At 40.6% G+C, this 21,625-nt stretch overlaps 2 protein-coding genes across 2 annotated transcripts in view; one reads left to right on the forward strand and one right to left on the reverse strand.

Annotated features, from left to right (window-relative positions):
• Positions 1 to 21,625, forward strand: part of fto (FTO alpha-ketoglutarate dependent dioxygenase) — a 188,308-nt gene that overhangs the window by 150,272 nt on the left and 16,411 nt on the right. The gene's annotated exons all lie outside the window — the stretch shown is intronic.
• Positions 7,172 to 11,415, reverse strand: irx3a (iroquois homeobox 3a). The gene is made up of 4 exons (XM_006641410.3): positions 10,855 to 11,415; positions 8,886 to 9,900; positions 7,998 to 8,064; positions 7,172 to 7,490 (listed from the first exon to the last, which is right to left on the reverse strand). The coding sequence occupies exons 1-4, from the start codon at positions 11,065 to 11,067 to the stop codon at positions 7,436 to 7,438; spliced, it is 1,350 nt and encodes a 449-aa protein (XP_006641473.1). The 5' UTR covers positions 11,068 to 11,415; the 3' UTR covers positions 7,172 to 7,435.

Below are 21,625 nucleotides of genomic sequence, written 5' to 3' on the forward strand. Positions count from 1 at the left end.
ACCTCATGTTACCACCCTGTGAGCTTGAAGGGAGTGGAGAGAAAGAGGAAACCTGGAGCTTAGACCTAGTATATACTTTAAGCGTAAGCTAGCAGTGCCAGCAACACTAGGGCCTGTTCTAGGAAATACACAGCCAGGGAACATTAACAGAGCACACGGAAGAAGACCACCCCCCTGCTTCAGCTGTCTGTCTGTCCAAAGAGCATTATATTGTACTTCTGTCTGTCCCAGCGGAGAATCTTCCTGTTTACTTGTGATCAGCACATGGTAACTCATAATTTGTTTACAACGGTTTCAACAAAACTGAAGGCTGAAGGGAAAACTTGGCTTTGTCAGGGGGAGGAAGAAGCTGAGAGCTCGGCCTAGCTTCAAAGGACCCATTTCCATAATTGCCCTGTAACTTCAACAAAATAAATCTGAAGGGCTACGCAAAGCTCGATCTTTCAGATGACTACACCGCAAAGGCCTGGCAGCTCCAGTCCAGTCCGACTTGTTGCCATTCTTTTTCACCGCGGGCATTCAGGCCTCTAACCTCCCAACAAAAGGCGTGAAATCGGTGTCCTCCCTCAGTCCCGATCCATCCCCAAAGAATGAAACTTTCTCCGGGCTTTTGTCTCTTTATCCACCCGACGGATCCCTGGAAAAAAATGGGTGGGGGCAGACAGAAATTGCGCGACAGAAACCACGATGCTCTGGGGGAGCCACGAGCTGAGGAGAAGAGCCTAACCTCTCCCCAAAAGGTCTCTTTGCTTCTCACCTTTGCAAATAAAGAAGAATCACAATTTAGTTTCGCTAACCGTAATAGTTTCTTTTTTTTCCCTGGGAGGGGAAGAGACCTCCACACGTCGAGTGTTATTTCTCTGTATGTATTCCCCGGAAGAGTTCACGTTCTCAACTCCTCGGTGCTCCCGAAGGGTACGGCGGAGTGTTCCTTTTACAGGCAGAGTCCTGAACGTGGAGTGTGTCCCAAGGCTGCAATAATTTGCCATTTCCATAACATGTTGCGGAATGCTGCTCCGTGGATTACAGTCACACACACACAACCCCACCCCACTCACTCACTCTCTGTCAGGTTTTTTTTTTTTTAAAGTGAACTCTGACATACTATCATAGTTCCAAAAAAGAGCAGCTTTTTTGTCCTGTGATGTTGACTGAGGACAATCAGCAGTGCCTTATAAAAGGATTAGCGGACTGGACAATGGGACCCAGCTTCTTCAAAGCCGGACCCTCACCACAATGGAGGTGACATTTGTACATCCCGGGGCCTTAGCTGTGGGTGAGAGAGAGTGCTGTCCGGGAGGTGACAGGGAACAATGAAGGAAGATGAGAATGGCTAAAAACACAAGTCAGCCTCCTTTGTTCACGCCTTTATTTCCATTCATCGGCCCAGCAATGGGAAGCCCCTTCTGTTTATTTACTCTTTATTATTGTTTTATTCAAATTACCGCTGATAGCTCCATTCGCAGGCCCCCAGCAATAAGCCGTGCCAAGCGTCCCTCGCTGGCTCGACTGAAACTCCGAATCTTTCAGGAAGACAGATTCGATTTATTTTTAATCGATTCAATATTCTTCTTCTCTGCTCAAGCGGGATGCCACGGCGCACTCTTCCAAGAGCTGCTTCGCTATGTGCTGCAATTTCATTTTTATTAACAGTGGAGGGGAACACTGCTTGAAATAACAAAAGCAACGTGATTAATGATGAAATGTAATTTATGTATACTCCAAGTGTGACTGCCTGCTGTGTGCACCTTGCATCTCACATACTTGAAGGAACTGGACACAAGCACACATGACGACAGCTATTTATAGAGTCACCCCCGATTCTCACTGTGGTTTTATTTTCATTCACCAAGACAGCAGGTCATCTTATTTTCTCTTTATGTATGCTGTGGAAAGATAGTTCGATCCTTACTTAAAGTACAAATGCGCAACACAACATGTTTAAGATGATACCCATGATGTCTTTATGTTCTTGTCATTTGCATACATAGCTAGATATTAGTGATTAAGGACTTGCTGCAGTGAGATACGTCTTATACTGGCTGCCCTGGGAAAGCTGTGAGGCTTTTTTCCTCCCCCTGCTGGTGGGGCAGTAACAAAAGTCATCTGCCCTGGGCAGAGAAGCACACTGGCGTGTGCTGTGGAGCAGTGAAGTGACAGTAGCTAGAAGGAACTGGGAGTCCATCTTAAGAGATCTGCCCTGGTGTGGTGGTTAACATGATAAATATGTCTGTCCATTTGGTGCGGATCAAGGTCTGTGGAATGGGAATTTTTCCAATGGAAAGCTCCTCACATTAAGCTGGGTGACCATTTATTTATCAAAATACAGTTCTCGGCAAAATACGTGTCAGGGCCTTGAGAAAATCAGCCCAGTGGTACAGTTTGTGTTTTGCGGCAGAGAAAAGCAGCACCTTTTAATAAAGGCCATATTGTGTCAGCTGGTGAAAAGGTTGGCGCTTTAGAGGTCAGTGGTTTCTTTCCACCACTGGGTACCAGCATGCGATTAACCCCCATGATTCCTTGCACACATCCAGCGTAACACAGTAAGAATGATGCTATTTTATCAGATAGGTCAATCGAGAACAAATTCTGATTGACAATAATGGCCTGTAAAAACTCAATGGCAGAGTATGTCTTGGAGCAAGTACATTGCACTGGGGTTAAAGTTACACCATATCATCTAGGATTTGAACCTGTAACCCTCTACTCCAGAGACCATAGTCCATAGCCCTACCTACTGCTCAGCACTCTACATCGGGTGGCGAAGACTCAAATATGGCACCAGCGGTAATGACATTTATACATTTTTACACTATTTAAAAAAATAGTTCCACCAAACATTTAGGCCCAGAAGGCAGGCTGCTTCCGTCTTTGCATGCTGCAACTCTTGAGCACCTAGTACATAGCCGAGGGAGTGGAGAAAAAAGAGTGGATTGGAAGGGTGAGTGAACATGGTGGTGTGTGGGGGGGGCTAGACAATGAAAGTGTTAAACATCAGTCAGTTCGTGTCTTGGATGTCTGTTTTCCCTTTTTCATTCCCCGAGCAGTTTCAAAGCATATTCTCCAGTGTGTTTGCAAAAGGCTCTCTGTTGGAGTATTTAACATTGCTAGGAGCGAAGGAATAGAAGAGGAGTCAGTGTTGATTATTCCTCATCAGCCACAAGGACATCCACTTAACGTGTGAATAAATGAGTGACACGCCATGCCCTGCTGGAAATGGCCTCCGTGTAGCTCTAAGCGAAATGTTAGTTAATGTCTTCCATTTGCTGAATAGTAGCAGACGCCTGTTGGACACGTAAGGCTGTACAGGCGGCCATGATTACTTTGTTTCTAGTCAAGCATTTTAATCAGTAATTTTATGCACTGATCAGAGGAAGCCAGCTAACGACTCTCTGCTCTCCTAGCGCTTGAAGTATCCCCTTTGCGGCATTTAAATGGAAGTCTGATGATCAATAGGGACGCTCCTGTCTGTTTCTCACCAGTTTCTTGTGAAGGCTGACTATATTCTCTGAACCCTGTAATTCCGTCACTCTGAATCAGTATTTATTTGGTTGCGGTGTTCCTGGCGAAGTATACGTATATGAAGCCGAAGCAATCTGTTACATTTTTTTTCCACATAAATACATTCAATATCGCTGTGTGCTAAAGGTCAAAAGGACCAATAGTGAATTAACCGCAAAAAAATTGAACATTGTGGGAAACGCAAGCTAGCAATTAAAAAAATAAGCATATAAACTCATGAAGCAGTTATTGGAGTTATATCATTTTCTGAGACTGAATTAAGAACTCCTGACATAGAAAAAAGTCTGATTTAGGCACATTATTATTGTTGTTATTATTATGTGTGTTTTCTTTTCTAACTTTTTTGGTAGTAGTACTAGTATCGTTGTTACTGTTGTTGTTGTTGTTGTTGTTGTTGTTGTTGTTGTTGTTGTTGCTGCCGCTTTGCGTTTAGCGCGGATTGAACGCGCCGTCCCTCTCTCTCTCCCAGGCCCACTGAGGCGGCCGGCGGGCGAGTGTCCTGGTCACTATGGCGCTGGGGAACCTCCTCGGCCGGAGCTGGTAGCGCGCCGCCGAGAGAAAGCGGGCTTAGAGCAGAAAGATGATGACATCAATCAGTGTCAGGCGCGGACGCTGTGATTTATGAATATGCATAATGAGCGCTCATTTAGAAGGGGGGCTTCGCGGGAAGATAATTGATTAGACAGGAAGACAGCATGGAGAGAGGAGCAGGGGAGGGCCAGCTTCTCTCTAAAATCAAAAGCTCGAGTCCCAGCTCCTTCCCTTCGGCCGGGTCTCTAAGCCAAGGCATTTGCAGGAGCTCTTACTGCTGGAAACCGGGAGCCCTGTCGTTAGCGGTGATCAATCTGTTCGTCCTGACCGCCTTTCACTGCGATTAAAATGCTGAACTCAACGTCCAGGCGACATGAACTATTACCTGTTCTGTTTCTTCTTTTTTTTCCCCTGAAATAAGTCTTTCTATGGTCTGGCGTTTTATTACTTTTTGGAGTGTTTAAACTATTGTTCACTAAATCTATATTTTCAGCGTTTTTTCCAAGTGTGAGTCCAACTGCCGGTGTTTTCTTTAAAAGGCATGAACAGCGCGAAACCGTTGAGATATTCTGATCATTTTGATTTCAGAAAGGGCCCGAAATAGTTTATTTTCTTTTGTGCATCACATGTAAAGCATAAAAAAATGACCAAGGCTTCTACAGTTCCCCTCTATCCGCTCTTAAAAGGTTTTAAGAAATGGTGCCATGGTTTTCAAACCTGGTACAATGCCTGAATCCATGTACGCTTTGCTTAACTTTCTTGCACCCCAGTGTAACCTGTAGCATTTTTCTCCCTTGTGATTTTATAGATTTAACTAGAATAAATAACCCTTGATTTCCGTCCTTCTCATTTAGAAGCCTGCTGCGAAAATCTGGATTTTTCCCTTTAATTTACGGCCTTGCATCACTGAGAATAACCTGCTCTCAGTGCAGAATCAGCAAATAAAAACGAACATTGCCGATAAAGTCGAAACTATCGATTAAAAATCATTTCCACCCCGTTCCAAGGAGTTGCGCTTCTGTGCTCTGAACGTTTAAATTCTTGAGTAACCTCTGCAGTCTTAATAAATCTACACACTTCTGAACAGTCACTAACCAGTAAAGAAAATGCAGGAAACGCGCAAATTGTTTACTTTTTTAAATTAGTATTTGCCAAAATGTGTAGAAAAATAAGAAAATGTGAACCCAAATGGAAAACTTAATTTAATTAAATCGATAGCATTTAACTCTTCTAAATATGCCAATTGATAAAGCAATCTGAACACGTATAATGATGACTTTTCGCTTCTATATGTATGTGTATAACCTATTGTGAAAATGTTTGAGATGGTTCTAATTTAATTGCGGCGTTTTAATGATGTTATAACAGGGACATCTTGTCATCAGCTGTCTGTTTTAATTTTCGCAGAGATCGGACAATTCAAAGAAGAAATTCCAATGTTTAACAACTCTGAAAAGTGATTTTGTTTATTAAGGGAAAAATAAAATTATTTTAATAGAACGGAAAATAAACCTTTCTGAAATGAAACTATTATATTGGGGCAAAGTGAGCGCATAAAATTTATTTTTAAGAGATCGTTTTGTGACGACCCGCACATAAATCGCTCAAATTATTCAGTTCACTACAGGCGAGTAGAATTAAATGAACAAGATACAAAAAATCTGTGTTCGTTAATAATAAAAGTAAGTACACTAAAAATAAGAGGGGACAAAATACAATTTTACTTAAACTACTTGTTTAGTTGTAAAACTATCGGATTTTTAATTATTTAAGGGAAACACGAATCTCTTCCATTTTAGTCGACAGTTCAACACTTGGTGTTCTGATTATTTTACTGATAGAAAACTATTTTCATATTGTCGAGTTGTGTTGACAATTTTCGTTTTAGACAAATTTATGGATTTTTTTTGGAGTTTTCACGTTTTGTTTCGCTCTCAGTCACACTAATCAAGTTTTACATCAGGAAAAGGCGCAGAGCACATGTGTTTATAATTTAGCGGTGTTATAATTTGCGTGAAGATTAAAAGTGGTCGTTTTGAAGCACTTTACTCATTACAGAAACAATGTCGTTAATCCACGGCCCTGTGTCTGCTGTTGAACTGCCTAAGTACACTTTAATAAAACGAAAAATGTTTCAAGTACCGATAATATATTATTAGTGTTGTTAGTACCTGTAGTGGTAGGCCTAATTACATTGTTAGAAGAGATCGAAAAGTCTTACTATAGTACAATAATTGATATTTGCAGTATTTAATGCATTTTAACTATTTATAGATATTTTAACCATTGTGTTTTAAGTGTCAATCGGCTTTTTCGTCTTCGTTTTTGAAATCTGAAGTCGTGTCTGGAAAAGCGACGCACTGATTACGGATGAGTGAAGCACTATGACCTGTAGAGGGAGCTCCAACTCCAACTTTAGTCCGATAACTTCCAAAGCTGCCGAATATGTAAATAATCTTTGAATAAGAAAAACAAACATAAATAAATAATTTCACAATATAATGGAAGCATATGGGAGGCAGTTCTAAATCAATGTCTCGTTTGGAATTTCAGCTTAAATCATTAAACAGCTAAATCATCAGAAACGCCTATATGTTTATGCATGGTATTAAGAATTGTTTCCACAAGAAAAAAAAAACATTTGGAAATGATAGTATTTAACCTTTAAGCCAAGTATTTTAAAAATCTGCATTATATTCTCATAATTTAATACATCCTTCCTCAATTTTCCCAACAGCATACGACTTTAAGCCAATAATTTAAAACAACGATATATTTTAATTTGCAGGGTATGCCTTAATGTATAACACCCTACAGCACTCAAAACCAACCTACGCTTTAAGATTATTATACTCAATTACACGCCGTGCACACCAGAATCCTTAAATATGAAAATATTTTAAATCCACATAGGAGATGGAGTCTTACTTATCAACGCAACTTAAAAACATACCCGCCTAAGGCAATTAGCGTAATACGGTTACTTCTATATAAAAATATAACAACAACTAAAGCACGGTGTAAATTCCACAGCGGGGAACGCGAAACGCGTTTTTTTTAAATACGTCCCTTTGACTTTATACCTGCAACGCCCAAACCCTCCAAAGAAACGAGCTGATAAAGTTGAAACAGTTCATTTATTAGCCAAAATATATACTTTCTTGTACAATTTCGTTCACACGTATGTACATTTTTCTTTTCTTTATATACAAAACATTTTGGACACCAAATTCTCACCGAACTTACAAAAAGAAACCTCACAGACTACAGTTTCGTACAATATTACATTAGCAGTTTTACACAAGACATGCTTACAAGGTAAGTGTACAGAGAACTGTTATTTTACATTCCTTACAACGAGTAAAAATTGAAATACAAAAGACTATGAGGAAGACAGCGCCGATAAAACCATCGCTGCTTCTAGCTGGTTCTGAGGCCTGAAAAATATGAAAAAAAAAGAAATGTTAAACTACACGTAACTGGCGTGTAACTCGCTCTGAAAATATAATGTGTAAATTAGATCATGTCGAATCAAACCAGTAGTAATCGAGAGGAAATTGATTAATAAAATGAATAAATCTGAGGGTTATAAACTGTTATAGTACGTGTTTTACTGTATATAGGTTGGTTTAATTGGAGACCTCAAGTGAGCAAAGCTTGTTCGAAATGTTACACATTCAGCTGTTGACAAACTGCAATAATAATAATAATAATAATATTAATAATAATTTAAATATTGTCTAAAAACAAAGCGGTTTTTGCTTTGTCTATTTTAATTTTGCTCCATATATTTTTGTATAACTTAATCGTATGCTCTGAAAAGCATTTTACTCGTATGTAACAGAAAATAAACAGCCTCTGAGGGTGATGAAAATGGAAACATTCTGGAGTCTTAAAACAATAAACCGAATCTACAGAGGAAAAGAAATGAAACAGTGTCTTACCGTCTCTGAACTGGGTGAAAGGCTGTTTTCAACAACCTCTTCTCTGCTTCCAAGGCACTAGATCTGTCTGAAATAATAATAATAACGACGATGACGATAAATCATATGATTTGATTGCAGCAGCTAGTTCTGTTACACGTGTTCTAAAATAATCCATGGTCAAGTATAATGATATTAATTTAGGATTTTGTGCGGCGACAAAAACTTACATGTTAATACACTAACACTAATTTATAAACCCCATAATACTGTGCAAATGTATTTAAAAAAACGATTACATTATGTTGTATGTGAAACACATTTCTGCTCCTGGGAGCAACATTAGAAGTCGCCATTCCTTCCACGAACTTTAACTGGTAAAACTTAGACCATTGCCACAGGTTGAGTTCTGTGCATAAACTTTCTTACGTCGGCTACATAATTCCGTCAGCGAAACATAAACACTAACAAAAACGCATATATATTTTTAATATTTGTGGGTTTTTTTATTTGCGACGGAGAGATCATCAGGACCAAAAACAAAAAAACAACACTATTTTTAAAATGTAAATTATTTAATCCCTTTAGTTCCCCGAGAGTCAAATCAAATAGCGTATAGGTTGTTTATTTTAATAAGTCATTCTAAATAAATACATCCCACTTAGACTGGACATGAACACAAAAGCCATACCTGTATCTAGATCTAAAGTTCTGCAAATATATATCTATCACAGGGCTAATTCACTTACATTAAAGCCTCTGCTTTAGGATGAAGTGCAAAGGCTGGTTTTATCAGAATATTTGCAAACTTTTAAGTTTTAAGAGGCGCTTCCAGTATTTGGGGGGGAACAATTAGAACTAGAAATACTAAAAAAGAAAAGAAAAACTTTCGTACAGTCTGACAAGTACCTGTTACTGCTGATTCTGTGTTGTTGTTCTGCTCCTCTGACGGTCTACTGTACATCGCCAGGCCAGCGTTAGTCGAACCCTGGTTTGCCAGTCCCAGGTAATGGCTGGAGTTTATTAGAGCGAGCTGGTGCGCCGAAAAAGCTCTGTTTGTCCAGTTCTGAAGTTTCCCTACGGGACAAGAAATGAGTCTGTGTGGAGGAAGGATGGCTGGTGTGGCAGGCACGGCTGGGGTGCCGCTAATTTGGGGAGACTTTCTGGGATTGTCCGGAGTCGTAGCCGTCTCTGCCAGAGACCATATTTTGGGTTTCTGGGCAGGGGCCGCGTTATTTTCTGAGGGGGGAGAGTGGATGGAAACGGGGTTCATTTTGTGCTGCTCGCCGTTCGGCTGCCTCGCCTTGATCTCTAACGGGTGGTGGTGCTCCCCACGGTCGCCGTGTATTTCTTGACCCTCTTTTACGACGGATTTTAAAAACCTCTCGTCCGGTCCCTCTAAGTCCTCGTAGCCGTCGGAGATCTCCGAGTCGCTCCTGCCGTCCAGTTTCAAATCAGAGTGTAAGTCTCCGTCCTGGTCATCCAAGTCGTCCTTGCTTTCGATATTTTCCGTGTCGATGTTTTCTAAATCGATTTCTTCATCCTCCTCCCTCTTGTCTCCTTCCTCTCCTTCGTGATCGCTGCCGTAAGCATTCCCTTCCTCGTCTGTCCGGCTCCGTGGGGTCCAGGTCATCTTGTTCTCCTTCTTTAGCCGTCTCCTGGCGTTGGCGAACCAGGTGGACACTTGCGTGAGGGTCATTTTGGTGATGATGGCCAGCATGATTTTCTCCCCCTTGGTGGGGTACGGGTTTTTCCTGTGCTCGCTGAGCCAGGCCTTCAGCGTGCTGGTACTCTCCCTGGTGGCATTTTTGGGTCTTGATGGGTCACCGAACTGGTACTGGCCGTACGGGTAAAACGCTGGGTGATGGTGTGGGAAACCAGGTGGCTGTACGCCGGGACTGTCTTTCAACTCATACTGGGCGCCCTAGATCAACAACACAAAGGGGAAAAACAAAATCAACAAAGATGGGAAAAAAAAAGTTGCCGAAGACCTGCAAAACAGATTTCCTGAATTGCTTGATTTTATTTTTTCGATGATCTACACCAGCACTATACATACCACTGTGTGCTCTTGTGACAAATCTCTGAAACTTTTGCCACCACCAGGTATACAGGAAAAACAAGCTGCGCAGAATTCACGCTATCACGTATCCTGCATGACTGCGTAAAGGCCTCTGTTACAGTTATTTTTGATCGCTCCCAAAATAAATGCAACACAGAAAAATGTTGTGCTTCCACTGCTCGGTGCATGAATCTTTCAACGTGTTATTGCTGCTGGGCTTGGGAGAGGGTACCTGCAGTTCTGCCCGAGTGGTTCCGTTGCTCTTGAGCTCTGTAGAGCTCAGAGCTAAAACTGCTGCCCCTTCGGCTTCAGAAGATTTCTGTAGTTTTTCCTCCCCAAACTGCGCACTCACACAGAAAACACCGGGCGTTTCCATTTTGTTTTCGAAATATACTGGGACAGCCTTTTTATTAGAAATAACCGCGGTATATTAAAGAAATTGAAGTATCAAAAGATCCGCAGTACACCACTAAGTTTTTTTTTATACTTCACCAGCCTGTTTCTTAGTAATTTCTTATATTTAAAAACAATTGCGCTCCTTTTATCGGATTATTAGTAAACGTAGCCTAATAATAGCATTTTAAGTATCTTGGGGGGAAAAAACTAAAACATTTAATCTGCATTAAATGTGTACTCGTTTATTGAAAGCGGGGATTTTTTTCAATAGGACATTTTGAAAAATTTTCTCCGTCGTAAAACGAATTTATTTCTCTAGAACTCATCCAAACTGCTGACAAAATCGAAACTTTTTTTAAGGCGGAACAAGAAAAAAAAAAAGCAAATCACCGTGTAAGCGAATAAGTCAACTGCACTTACCAACTGAGGAAAAATTGAGATATCGTTTGAATAAGGGAGAAATGCTCCATATCCTTGCGCCGCAGCGAAAGGTGACCCGTACATGGTCGATAGCACGTTGGAGAGAGCCCCAGACGGGCTGAGGTCTGTCCCGGCTCGGGCACTGCCGATCCCCTGGCGCTCCGAGGCGTAGATCGGTCTGATGTACTGATATCCCAGCTGGGGGAACGACATGGTCGTTGGAAAGGGCTTCTGTAGTCACAAAAAGCAGAGAATCGCCCCTTTTCTTGCTCTACGGTATCCACTTTACAGTGAGTGTAACTGTAAGGGAAGTCTAGGTTTCCTCATACAGAGCCAGTGTAAACGATCCGATTGTACTTTCCTCTCTCACTTTCCTATTGATCTGAATGGACTAAGGTCAGGTCCTTACAGATTGCCTTAGATTATTGGGACTCTTAGCTCTGATTGACATTTCTAGTCGTTCAGAAGCCCCTCCTATTCCTTAAGTCTCATACCCTGCTCTCTCTCTCTTTCGCTCTCTCTCTCTAACTCGCTCAGTTTGTCGCTGTATTTCTTCTAAATGTGTGTACTGACGTTGCGATCTCTTATTTGAATGGGTTTCAAATCTCATTCTATGACTCGCCAATCATCTCATTTTGTTTTTGTATGCCCCGGCCCTGCCCCAATTTTAGCACTTATTCTCTTATTTGCGGTCATCCGCTCAAATGATGGATATTTAAATCTCCTACAGTGATTAACTTCAGCGAACGTCTGATTTTTTTTTAAAGATACAGTCGTACCCGCGGATAAGTTCCTTGTCTCTACGTGTGTGAATACCACACGAACGCCGGAGGTTGTATTCAGAATATAAGGCACAGAGTTGCTATTTTAACTGACACTGGAGAGTTTCGGGGAAAAAAAAATCAAACTGAATATCGTCGACCTCTCGCTTGATCTGAGACACCTTACAGTCCGCGTTGTGTGCGGAACCAGTGGTGGGCAGATGCAGTTCAAATCCGCGTTAATTTACTCTTAATAAGAGACTTCAAACAGCTACAGGTCACAATCTACATCAAAGGCACGAGAGAGAGAGGGGGGGCGGGAGAGAGAGGCGAATTAATATGTGCACAAAAGAAAGAAGAGAGCTCCATTAGAACAAGAGAGGTGCGACAGTCAATAATGACAGCCATTGGAATTAAACTCGTTAACACTTTGTTTTTCTTGGCGAGAGAACTAATTAACAATTTTCTAACCCGTTTGCGTATTCCGTTCTCTGTCGGGAAACACACAGAGAACGCTGGCCGCATGGCATTTAAAATGACTGTTATTATTGAGTAGTCGCCAACATAAAATCTGACTTTCAGTAAAACACATCTTCCAGAGTGTTCATGATGTAGCACGTCTGATGTAGAATGACATATATTCCTACCGTACATAATACTCAAAAAGAGGCGTGATTAAAGCGTGTTTTTACTCAGGGTTACTACTTAAAAAAAAAGTTAAATTATTTTTTTTGTAAAAAAATTACATTTAATAATGGAATTAAAAAAAACGTTTGTTGAGACATGAAGGCTGTACCAAATTAAACTCCCAATACTTAAAAGAAGTACGTATAAAATAATTATTTAGGTATAAGCGTTTCCTGGTAAGCATTGAGAAAAGATTCAGTTCTTGGAAAAGAGAATTGCAGATGATTACACTAGGCCGGTAAGAGATCTTAGTCTGTCTGGCTAAGTTTGATAAAACTCGGTCTCGGCTTGTAAAAAATCCGGATTAAAACAATACGAGAGCCGCAGAATTGAAATTCCTTGAATCAATATACGAAAATCTGCGAGAAACATGTCTAATAGCATCACAGTCCGACTTTATAGCGTTAAGGAGCTGCTAATCGTTTGCAAAACAACTGCCGATTTGAAGAATATTATTTCCTGCTGTTTATTTTGAACACATAATAAATCCCCTACAATATCGACAAGGGGATTAGACCACAGCTAACCCATTTTAGTTATAATGATCTGACTAAATTTCCTGGAATATTGTCCCCAGTTTTCTTTCTTTATATGTTACAATGGCTGGTCTATTATTATTATTATTATTATTATTATTATTATTATTATTATTATTATTATTATTATTATTATTATTATTATTATTAGGATGTTGATAACACTTGCTGTACATTTCTGTCTTTATTTTTGGCGTTGTTGTTTTATTGTTAATCCCTAATCGGAATCTCAATAATACACAATTTCTGATTGTGCTGTTTAACGCGCTGACATTTTCCCTCTGACGCTGATACAACCGAGCACAGGATTATGGGGTTATTAATTACCAGCCGGCCGCCTCGTGCCATTCGCGCAAAATGGTAATCACTACAGAGCAGTCCGCGCGCCAGAGCCTGGTCTCCGCCGCTCGGCGGAGCGACCGGGGGGCTTGCAACGAGCCAGCGTCCGCGAGAATCGCAGCGATAATACCCCGGCGTTGTGAACGTACAGAACCGGGGAGAAACAACAGAATTAAAATAGAGGCGTTTGCCAATGACTTGAACAGAAGGCATGTTTCAAGTAATTCATGGGTGTAAGTTTACAGCGCTGCTAAAAGGTACAATTATTGTGTGGAACAAAAGCAATTAGCCTGTGAGTCATTTTGGTAAAGTTTTAAAGGAAACTTAATCCTTACATTTCAACTTTATAATCCGTGTGGATGCGCGAAGGTCTTGCGTGAAGAACGCATAGTTTATATATAGCGTACTCCCACACACGTTTATGTTTATAAAATGTCTCCGTGTGCATGTGGACGTGAGTAAATGTTTTTTTTTTAAATAAGATAGGAATTAGAATGGGAGTAGTCCCAGGTGTGCAGACGAGGGGGACCAGCGGGAGAGGGGGTTTGGAGTATCCGCAGAGCAGCGCTAGGAATCCGGATAGACACGTGTCTCATCTCGGGGCCCCGAGGTCTGTCTCAGATTTATCGCCCCAATCAAACACAAACTTCACACTTTCACACAGACCTGGAAAACTGGCAGTACCATAAAAACGTTAAAGTTCTCTTCCTCGCTGAAGGACTTCTGAGGCTATATTTTACGTACGGTAAAATATTAATCAATTGCTGCAAATGTCAGGAACAGAAAATACTGGGTGACTGTATATTGTTATAGAATGCGTTCCTGCTTTATATGTTTTTGTTATTCCTTTGAACAATCAACGTGAACATTTAAAATAAATGTAGCAAGAGCACGTTGAAGATGATGGTTCACTACTGTATTATTATGCTCATTGCATTTTAGCAGACTAGTCTAATGTAGGTCATCCTTCATTTTATGAAAATAAGTATTGCTAAATTGCTATCACACAAAATCAGTGAAAACTAGATGAACTTTGATGTATGTATCGTTTATTTTATTCCAGGTGACACATGACACTACCGGTGCAATTCAGCAGATGTCAGTTTCAAATTCATGTTCTCAGCATGTCATCGTCCAAAGTTATCACTCTACAATTAACATTTGGGAACGCTAGAGATTTATTAGATAAGAGTTCTGATAACTGAGCTAAAAAACTAATTTGAAGTGGTTTGCTGCTAATATAGAAGATTAAACTGCCACACCTCTAATAAACACCTAAATAAGAATAGCTTTGTGTGGCTCCGTGCGCAATATACAAAGACGCCTTCGCAAACAATTCTTTTGGTTTGATGAATTGAAGCACAAAAAGAAAAAAAGGATCAAAGGTTGGAAACAGAGGCTCTTCACATTACTGGTTTGGATCTTTTCCATAATTCCAAGGCGACAGAAAACAAGTCACACATTCCTTATCACACACGGAATCAATTTTCAAGGAGTCTTGTGATCAAAATCTGTTAATTGCGGTGACAACGGATTTGAAAAGAAAACACAATTAATGACCCTTGATGTTTAGGGTGGTTTTCTTAAAGTGGGGGGAGAAACGCACACTAGCCCAAGTCGCATTTTCCTAACTGCTTTGACAAACAAGCTTTTATTTGGGGATGCCTGAAAGAGGAGGTTAATAAAAACCTGCAGTTTGTGTAGTTTGTTTTGACTACTTGGAATTTTGCAGCTAAAGTTTCATTAGCACGGAGGGTAGAAATGTTTTAAAGGTTATAGGGGTAAATGATTTATTGCCATTTTCATTCATGTATTTTCGAAGGAGAAACATCTACTTTCAGTTTTTAGGTGGCGTTCAATTAAGTATTTTCTCTTGGAAATACTTAATTGTCAAGATCTGTAAAGACTTCGTCGGTCTGCGCATAGATCTTGACTAGGCTATAACATGTTAACAAAACAACCATTTTGGACCTGAACCATATATTTATAATGCACGTGTTAGGATATACATCCGTGTAGCAAATGTGTCAATTCTCCGCATAAACCAACCAAAACTGAACATAGTAAAAAAAATCCCGAACCTTTTATTTAAAAAAAAAGGATTCTGCCTGATACACGCTCAGTAGACCAGGTTTCAAAATTCGTCTTTCCCTCTGCTATCTCAAAATGTGTTCTTTCCAATTCACTTTCCATTAAAAACGACATCAAAGGTAATAAATCTTATGCAGGACAGTGGGGGGCTTAATCCTATAAATGAAATAACTTAAAAAATTAATTGTGACTTGAGCTAAAAGCCAGTGTACTACACGAACACCATCTTCTTTCAAAATAGATTTAAAGTTTAATTTTACTATTGGGACAATTGGAATAAAATTATTTTAATTACATTACACCAACCAACCGTGCATATTAAACAGATAAACTATGTTTGCTTGAGTGAGCAAGTAAGGATTTTTCGAATACTTACTTATGCACATTGCTATGTGAAACATTAATTAATTTTAGACCATAAATTATAGCGCTGTATTTATCGACGAGTCGCTATAAATCAAACCTTAACAAACGACCGACGTTTCTTCTATCTTGCTACGTGTCCGAGCGAAGGAATTTTACATTGAAACTGCTCGCATACCTGTATGAATGTGAAAAGGTGCTTTTAAACGCAGTTTTGTAAGAAAGAATGGGCTTTTGTGTAAAGGCCAGACATATCTCTAGGCGTTACAGAAATTGGACCATTATGTATGAATTGAGCGTGTGCACGAGAGTGTATTTAAGGCCTGTTCGTCGTTTTATCTTTTCATTTCCAAAATACATCGCAATCCTTTCATACATTTAATATTGTGCTTTGGTTAGAAATTTCTTGTTACCGTTTGCATCTGCTATTTACAAAGGAGGTATATGGTGTGATTGCATCATATTTCTAATCGGTCTTGGTACCTCGCAAAACCAAATTCTAACGATGCGGTACGGTTCACACCGCTTGCACAAGAAAAAGTGAACAGCTTTTCTAAACATCCCAGCACTTCTTTGGGCGACGCGATCATTTTCTGTTTTGAGCAAATCCGTGAAACAAGTGACACGCCAATACTTTTGTCCGTTTACAACTGCGATGCAGTGTGTACCTTATTATATTTGATTTAAAAAAAACAGCATACGCTTAATACGTTTAGTTCTGAAAACGATTAATCGGGATTTTGTTTCCCAGGGGAAAACGCTATTTTTAATATGGCTGAATGCAGCAGTAGTGTAGGAAAGAACAGCACGTCTATGTGAGGGTCTCGCTATAGCGCCATGCATGTACACAGTCCTAGCCCGCAGGGGCACCACCGCTCTCGGTAGGGTGCTGGTCCACCTGTGCCGACCGGCGCCCACACCTTCAGCGGCTGTGGCAGGGCGACTCCTGCCCGCGTCAGCTCCGATTTCTTCGGGGAGTTTCACTCACTCGGCTCGACAGGGACGTAACCCCAAAGGCAGAGCTCGCGAAATGAGCCCATAAAGAGAGAATTTGTGGTTAAATGGTGGAGCTGCTGGGAGCCAGGGGCAGTAATTGATTGGGAAGGTCAGAGCGCCCGGTGTCAAATGGCCTTCTTGCCGCCTCCTTCACACTGCTTTGGTAAATATTATGCTGTCCTTCCTGGCTAGGGGGGTCCATTAGCGTGCTGGCAGTCATTATTGTACCGTAATCTGCCTACTCCGTCCTCAGTGAAATCTTCACGGGCCTGCTGTAAGCTTTTGGAATAGAGAATCGTTTCCCCGCGTCCGCCTCCGCTAGCCGGGCGAATGCTGTCGGGACGCGGTAATCAATCGACGTAAACAGAGTCAAGGGCCGCTGGAGCTGCCGCCCTCCTCCTTGACACGCGCGAGGCTTGCAGTAGCACGCGCAGTGGCATCCGAGCTAAGTGCAAGACAGACTCCGGGACGTTAATACTGTGTATCGATTTACACACAAAATCCATTTTTATAACACATTCGGCTCATTGTTAGATATTAAATCCGGACAGAACAGAAAACAATATATATATATAAACTCTAAATAAAGACATAATATGCTTCCCAATAGTAAATACAGCCCTCAATTTACTACTTTGTTATTTAGTCCACCTAAAGGATTTTACAAGCTGTAATAGCCACTTGGTAAAAGCAGTAGGTGGCCTATATATTTCTTTAAAAAATTAAAGCATGCATTGTGAAGGCTGCACGCCAAGTCTGCATTAATGTTAGACCTTTTAATTACTTTTATATAAAGTCCTGCTTGCTTCCCTAGCCTTTATCTAAAACCGTGGCATCAGGGAACCTTTGGGTGTTAACCCTCCGCACTTCAAGAACGGCTAGTTGCGTCCAGGTGTCTGCGCTGCGCAGTGTATTGAAAACTTTGCCACCGTGTTCCTTTCACGCCGTCCTCCTTCACCTCCTATCCCGTAGCAACCCCCCTGTATCAGTAACAAACAGGCATTGATTTTATGGTAGAGTCACTTTGGAATGGCAATGAGTTACTCAGGACCGCACTATCGCTGTATTACACGAGAATGGTCCAGGTAACAAGATGAACATTGATTCAGCATTATGTTTGATCAATAATGAAATAAGTAACTTCAGGGCCAAATTAAAATGCAAGCTGGCTTAACGCTGCCAGCTGCAGCACTAAGTGACAAAGCTAACTCGGTTGGGAAAAAACAATACTTGAATTAAGGCTCCTGCACTTGGGTTTTATACTTGAAGTCTCGCGAAGTCATGGTCTCATGTGCAATGAAGACAAACGGCACTGCGGGTAACTGACATTTTCAGTTCCCCGGACCTGTCCAGCTGAAAACCCGAAAATAATGAAAAAAAATACACGGAATGATTATCAAAGTTGTCCTAAGATGCATTACAGAGCCCAACAGAACGCTCGTTTTATCAAACATAATACATTAGGCAGGAAAGTTCCAAACGCAGGAAAAGACAGCTCTCCTAACCTGAACATCTTTTTTTTTGGACAAGTAAAACACAAAAATCGAAATTCGAGACACTCGGGTGTTCAATATCTTTCGAGCGATAGAAATGTGTATAATCTCAATATTATCTGCGGTCTGTGGGGTGACTGTTGCACAAAACCACTTGGAACCGAACAGCTGCCTGTGAAACGCCGAGCGTTCCCGTTCCTTCAGCACAAGTAATGCTAGAGGCGCGCTTCTCCCCGAGCTCCGGAAGAGATTAAAGCATGTCATTCGGCATACCTACTAAAATAAGCACTGCATTCACTCAGCCCGGCTCCCACTGGCATCGATAGAGGGCAGCTAAAGAAACTCAGCCCGTTGCAATTCGGAAGATATAATAATAATAATAATAATAATAATAATAATAATAATAATAATAATAATAGTTGTTGTTGTTATTGTTTGTTATTGTTGTGACGATGCTGTTTTGCTGTTGTGTTTGTAAACTCTGAAACCGGTGCTGCTCCTTTATTAGTGATTATTTATTTCCAGCCTGAAATGCTGTCCTTACAGATCAAGAAAATCAAGGATCGTTTCGTCTTTATTTGTGAATGTGTCGTGGCGCACTCAACAGCAGATTAAACTCGACACATATACTTACGCATACACTCGACACAATTTAGACACATAGAATATCTTTGTTCGGCTTAGATTCGAATAATTACATTTATAAGTTCTAATAGTAATTAATAGTTCTAATAGCTGTTATTAGTTCTAATAACAAAATGCTTTATATAGCGCCTTTAATGATAGATTATAATCTAGAATTTCTATCAATCCTTTAATCATACCTCCACGGGACATGTGTAAATTTGTAAAAGCTTTTTTCATTGTTTGGGGTGTTTTCGGATTGGCCATCAATTCAATTATCGATCTGCCAGTAGTTGGGCGTCAGGCGGTGTGAAAAGTGACGGTGGTGAATTTCCTCTGTAAAGAACGAGGTACGCATTAAAACAATTTAGAGAGCATCGGTATGTATAGAGAAAAACTAACTTAATTGTATTTGTTAAAGAAAAATATCATCACGACGCTAAAACACTAGTAATGAATCTGAATCTTGTTTTCTAGAAAAATACGCAAGACAGAAATGTTGAGTTAAAACTTGTGTAATAGAGTTTTAAAGAAACATTATTCTGAGTAACTGAAAAAGGCACAGAACCGTGAACAGCACGGATTAGTGCTATTCTCCTTGTACAGACGTATATAAGAAACGTCAAAAGGAAAATACTGTCATGTAGTTGTATGTTACCAACACCTTTGTTACCATTCGTGTGCAATTCACGGCCGATTGGTGTTAACATCGCGGTTTTATTATTCGCCCCCGGCTACTGAATTTTCTTATTTATTCGGAAATCGAGCGTATTACCAGGCGCCTGCTGTGGTTGGGCGGTCTGATCACGTGACACGAGGGCTGGGCGTGGTCGCGCACTTGAGGGCTCGCAGGTCGCGTTGCCAACTTTAGGACCAGCAGTGACGCAACGCCGCGCTGTTACAGTCAAGAATGAAGACTGGTCAAGGCTGGAGCTGAAGTCAGTGTTAACTCAGCATCTGCGTCCCTGATACTCTGCTGCGCTGCACTGCGTAGTAACCACACCGTATTCAATTAAACCGATCCCCTTTCTTAATCAAGGCGGAGAACTTTCCACAGTGACTGTGAATTTAAAATTGGCCTTAAGCGTTAAACTGTCACTTAAAAAATAAATACGTAAAATCATGGTAAGTAAAATGTCCTTTATACTACTCAGCCTGTGTTTTTTCAGTGCTTGAAGGAGCTTAGCATCTGGGGTGTTAAGGATCCCCAAAGACTTTGGAACACCTGACAACCCTAAAAGTTTAAGAGTAGCAGACGGGCACCAGTATTAGAATCACCATCCCTACTGTGTTTGAGTACCCTTGTTTCTGCAAATGTAATTCTTAAATACACTGCAAATGGCAAGAACCTGTAATTGAATTAAGCACTTAATCCTGCTTGAAGTCATACTGGCTGTGGTTTATATGCAGGATTTGTTTTCACTCACAATCGTACACAGTTGAATAATGTGTTTTTTCTCCTGGAAAAAAAGAACTAACGTGGAAAATACTGCACAATGCACAGCAAAGTCTGAGAAGCCTGGCAATCACATACGTGAGTAATAAAATAGATGATAGAATATACTTGCGTTCTCAATATTATTCTTTTTTGAAAATACAATATTGGAGCAAAAGTCCAAAAATATTTAGCAACTTGTATTGACAAATGAGGCTAGAAGGAACTATGATGCTTTAATAATATTTCCCTAAGTTTTATAGGATTTTTTTTTTACTAACTCACTTGTGTACTTGTGCTTGGTGCATGAAATCAATAACACAGAGTGGCTTAGCATTTCAATACACCGAGGTCAGAGAGTCTTTAAAACCATCACCGGTTTAATAAGCTTCAGTTCAATTTCGCTCTTCCTCAAAAATGAAGAATAAACAGGAATAAATATAAGGGATCTGCTATCAGGGAAGAAAGGAGAGTTTGAGACATGCTCATTGTGGAATTAACTTCAGCTCATTAAGACACATTCTCACCCTCCCCTCTTATTAACCGAGTTGCAGATGAGCGTGTTCTATGCATTTTGGGGAAGACATCCCACATTATATAGTAGAAAGAGCCAGAAAAGTGAGCTGTTAAAAATACATATATTTGTTAAGATAAAAGTCACTGGAAACCTGGATCTAAACCCTTCTCGTGGATTAGTTCCACAGTTGTGCTGTATCCATGCTTTTGATGCTCTTTAATACAAACTGTGAGATTTATTGTCTTTTTTCAAGGTGGGAGGGTCCCTTGTCTGCCCACCTTTCCCCATTCCTTTCCATGTCAGCTGCTGGGACCTGAGTGGAACAGAACTAAACCTTTATTACCTGTACAACCTGTTTAAACCTTCATGACCTGTCATGAATGTTCAGTAAGGCGGGGCAATGACAGGTCACAATGCACTGTGTTAGAGGAAGAGGACAGCAATGCAACGTTAGATCTCAGGACCCAGTAGGAATTGCTAATGTTAATATTAGTTTTAATAATAATGGTCTGGTTCCTGCTCTGCCCTAAGAAGTACAGTAAGTGTGATTGATAAGGAAAAGAAAAAGGCTGTCCAGGGTTCTTTACTGTACCTCTCACATCAGCATAACAGAATCAGCTCTGTGTACAGCAAACAGTAATTGTTTGTAGAATTAGATTTTGCTGCTAACTTGCAAGATGGAGCAAATGTCAAGTGTGTGTAAGGTATTGTAGAACAAGCAGCCAAGCAAGACCGGACTCAGCTGCTGGGCCAGCGCAGTCACAACCAATAATGATCAGACCTCAGCACCCGGGTAATTTCTACTTTATAACCACAAGCTGTGAAAATGTGCTGTTTGAGCACACAATAACATTGTACTCAACCTGATCATCGTTGACGCTGTTTCTTTATTGTACCCTGAGATGCGCCAGATGAATTCCTGCCCATGA

This window comes from Lepisosteus oculatus, chromosome 20 (assembly GCF_040954835.1).
Source record: "Lepisosteus oculatus isolate fLepOcu1 chromosome 20, fLepOcu1.hap2, whole genome shotgun sequence".
Lineage (NCBI taxonomy): Eukaryota > Metazoa > Chordata > Actinopteri > Semionotiformes > Lepisosteidae > Lepisosteus > Lepisosteus oculatus.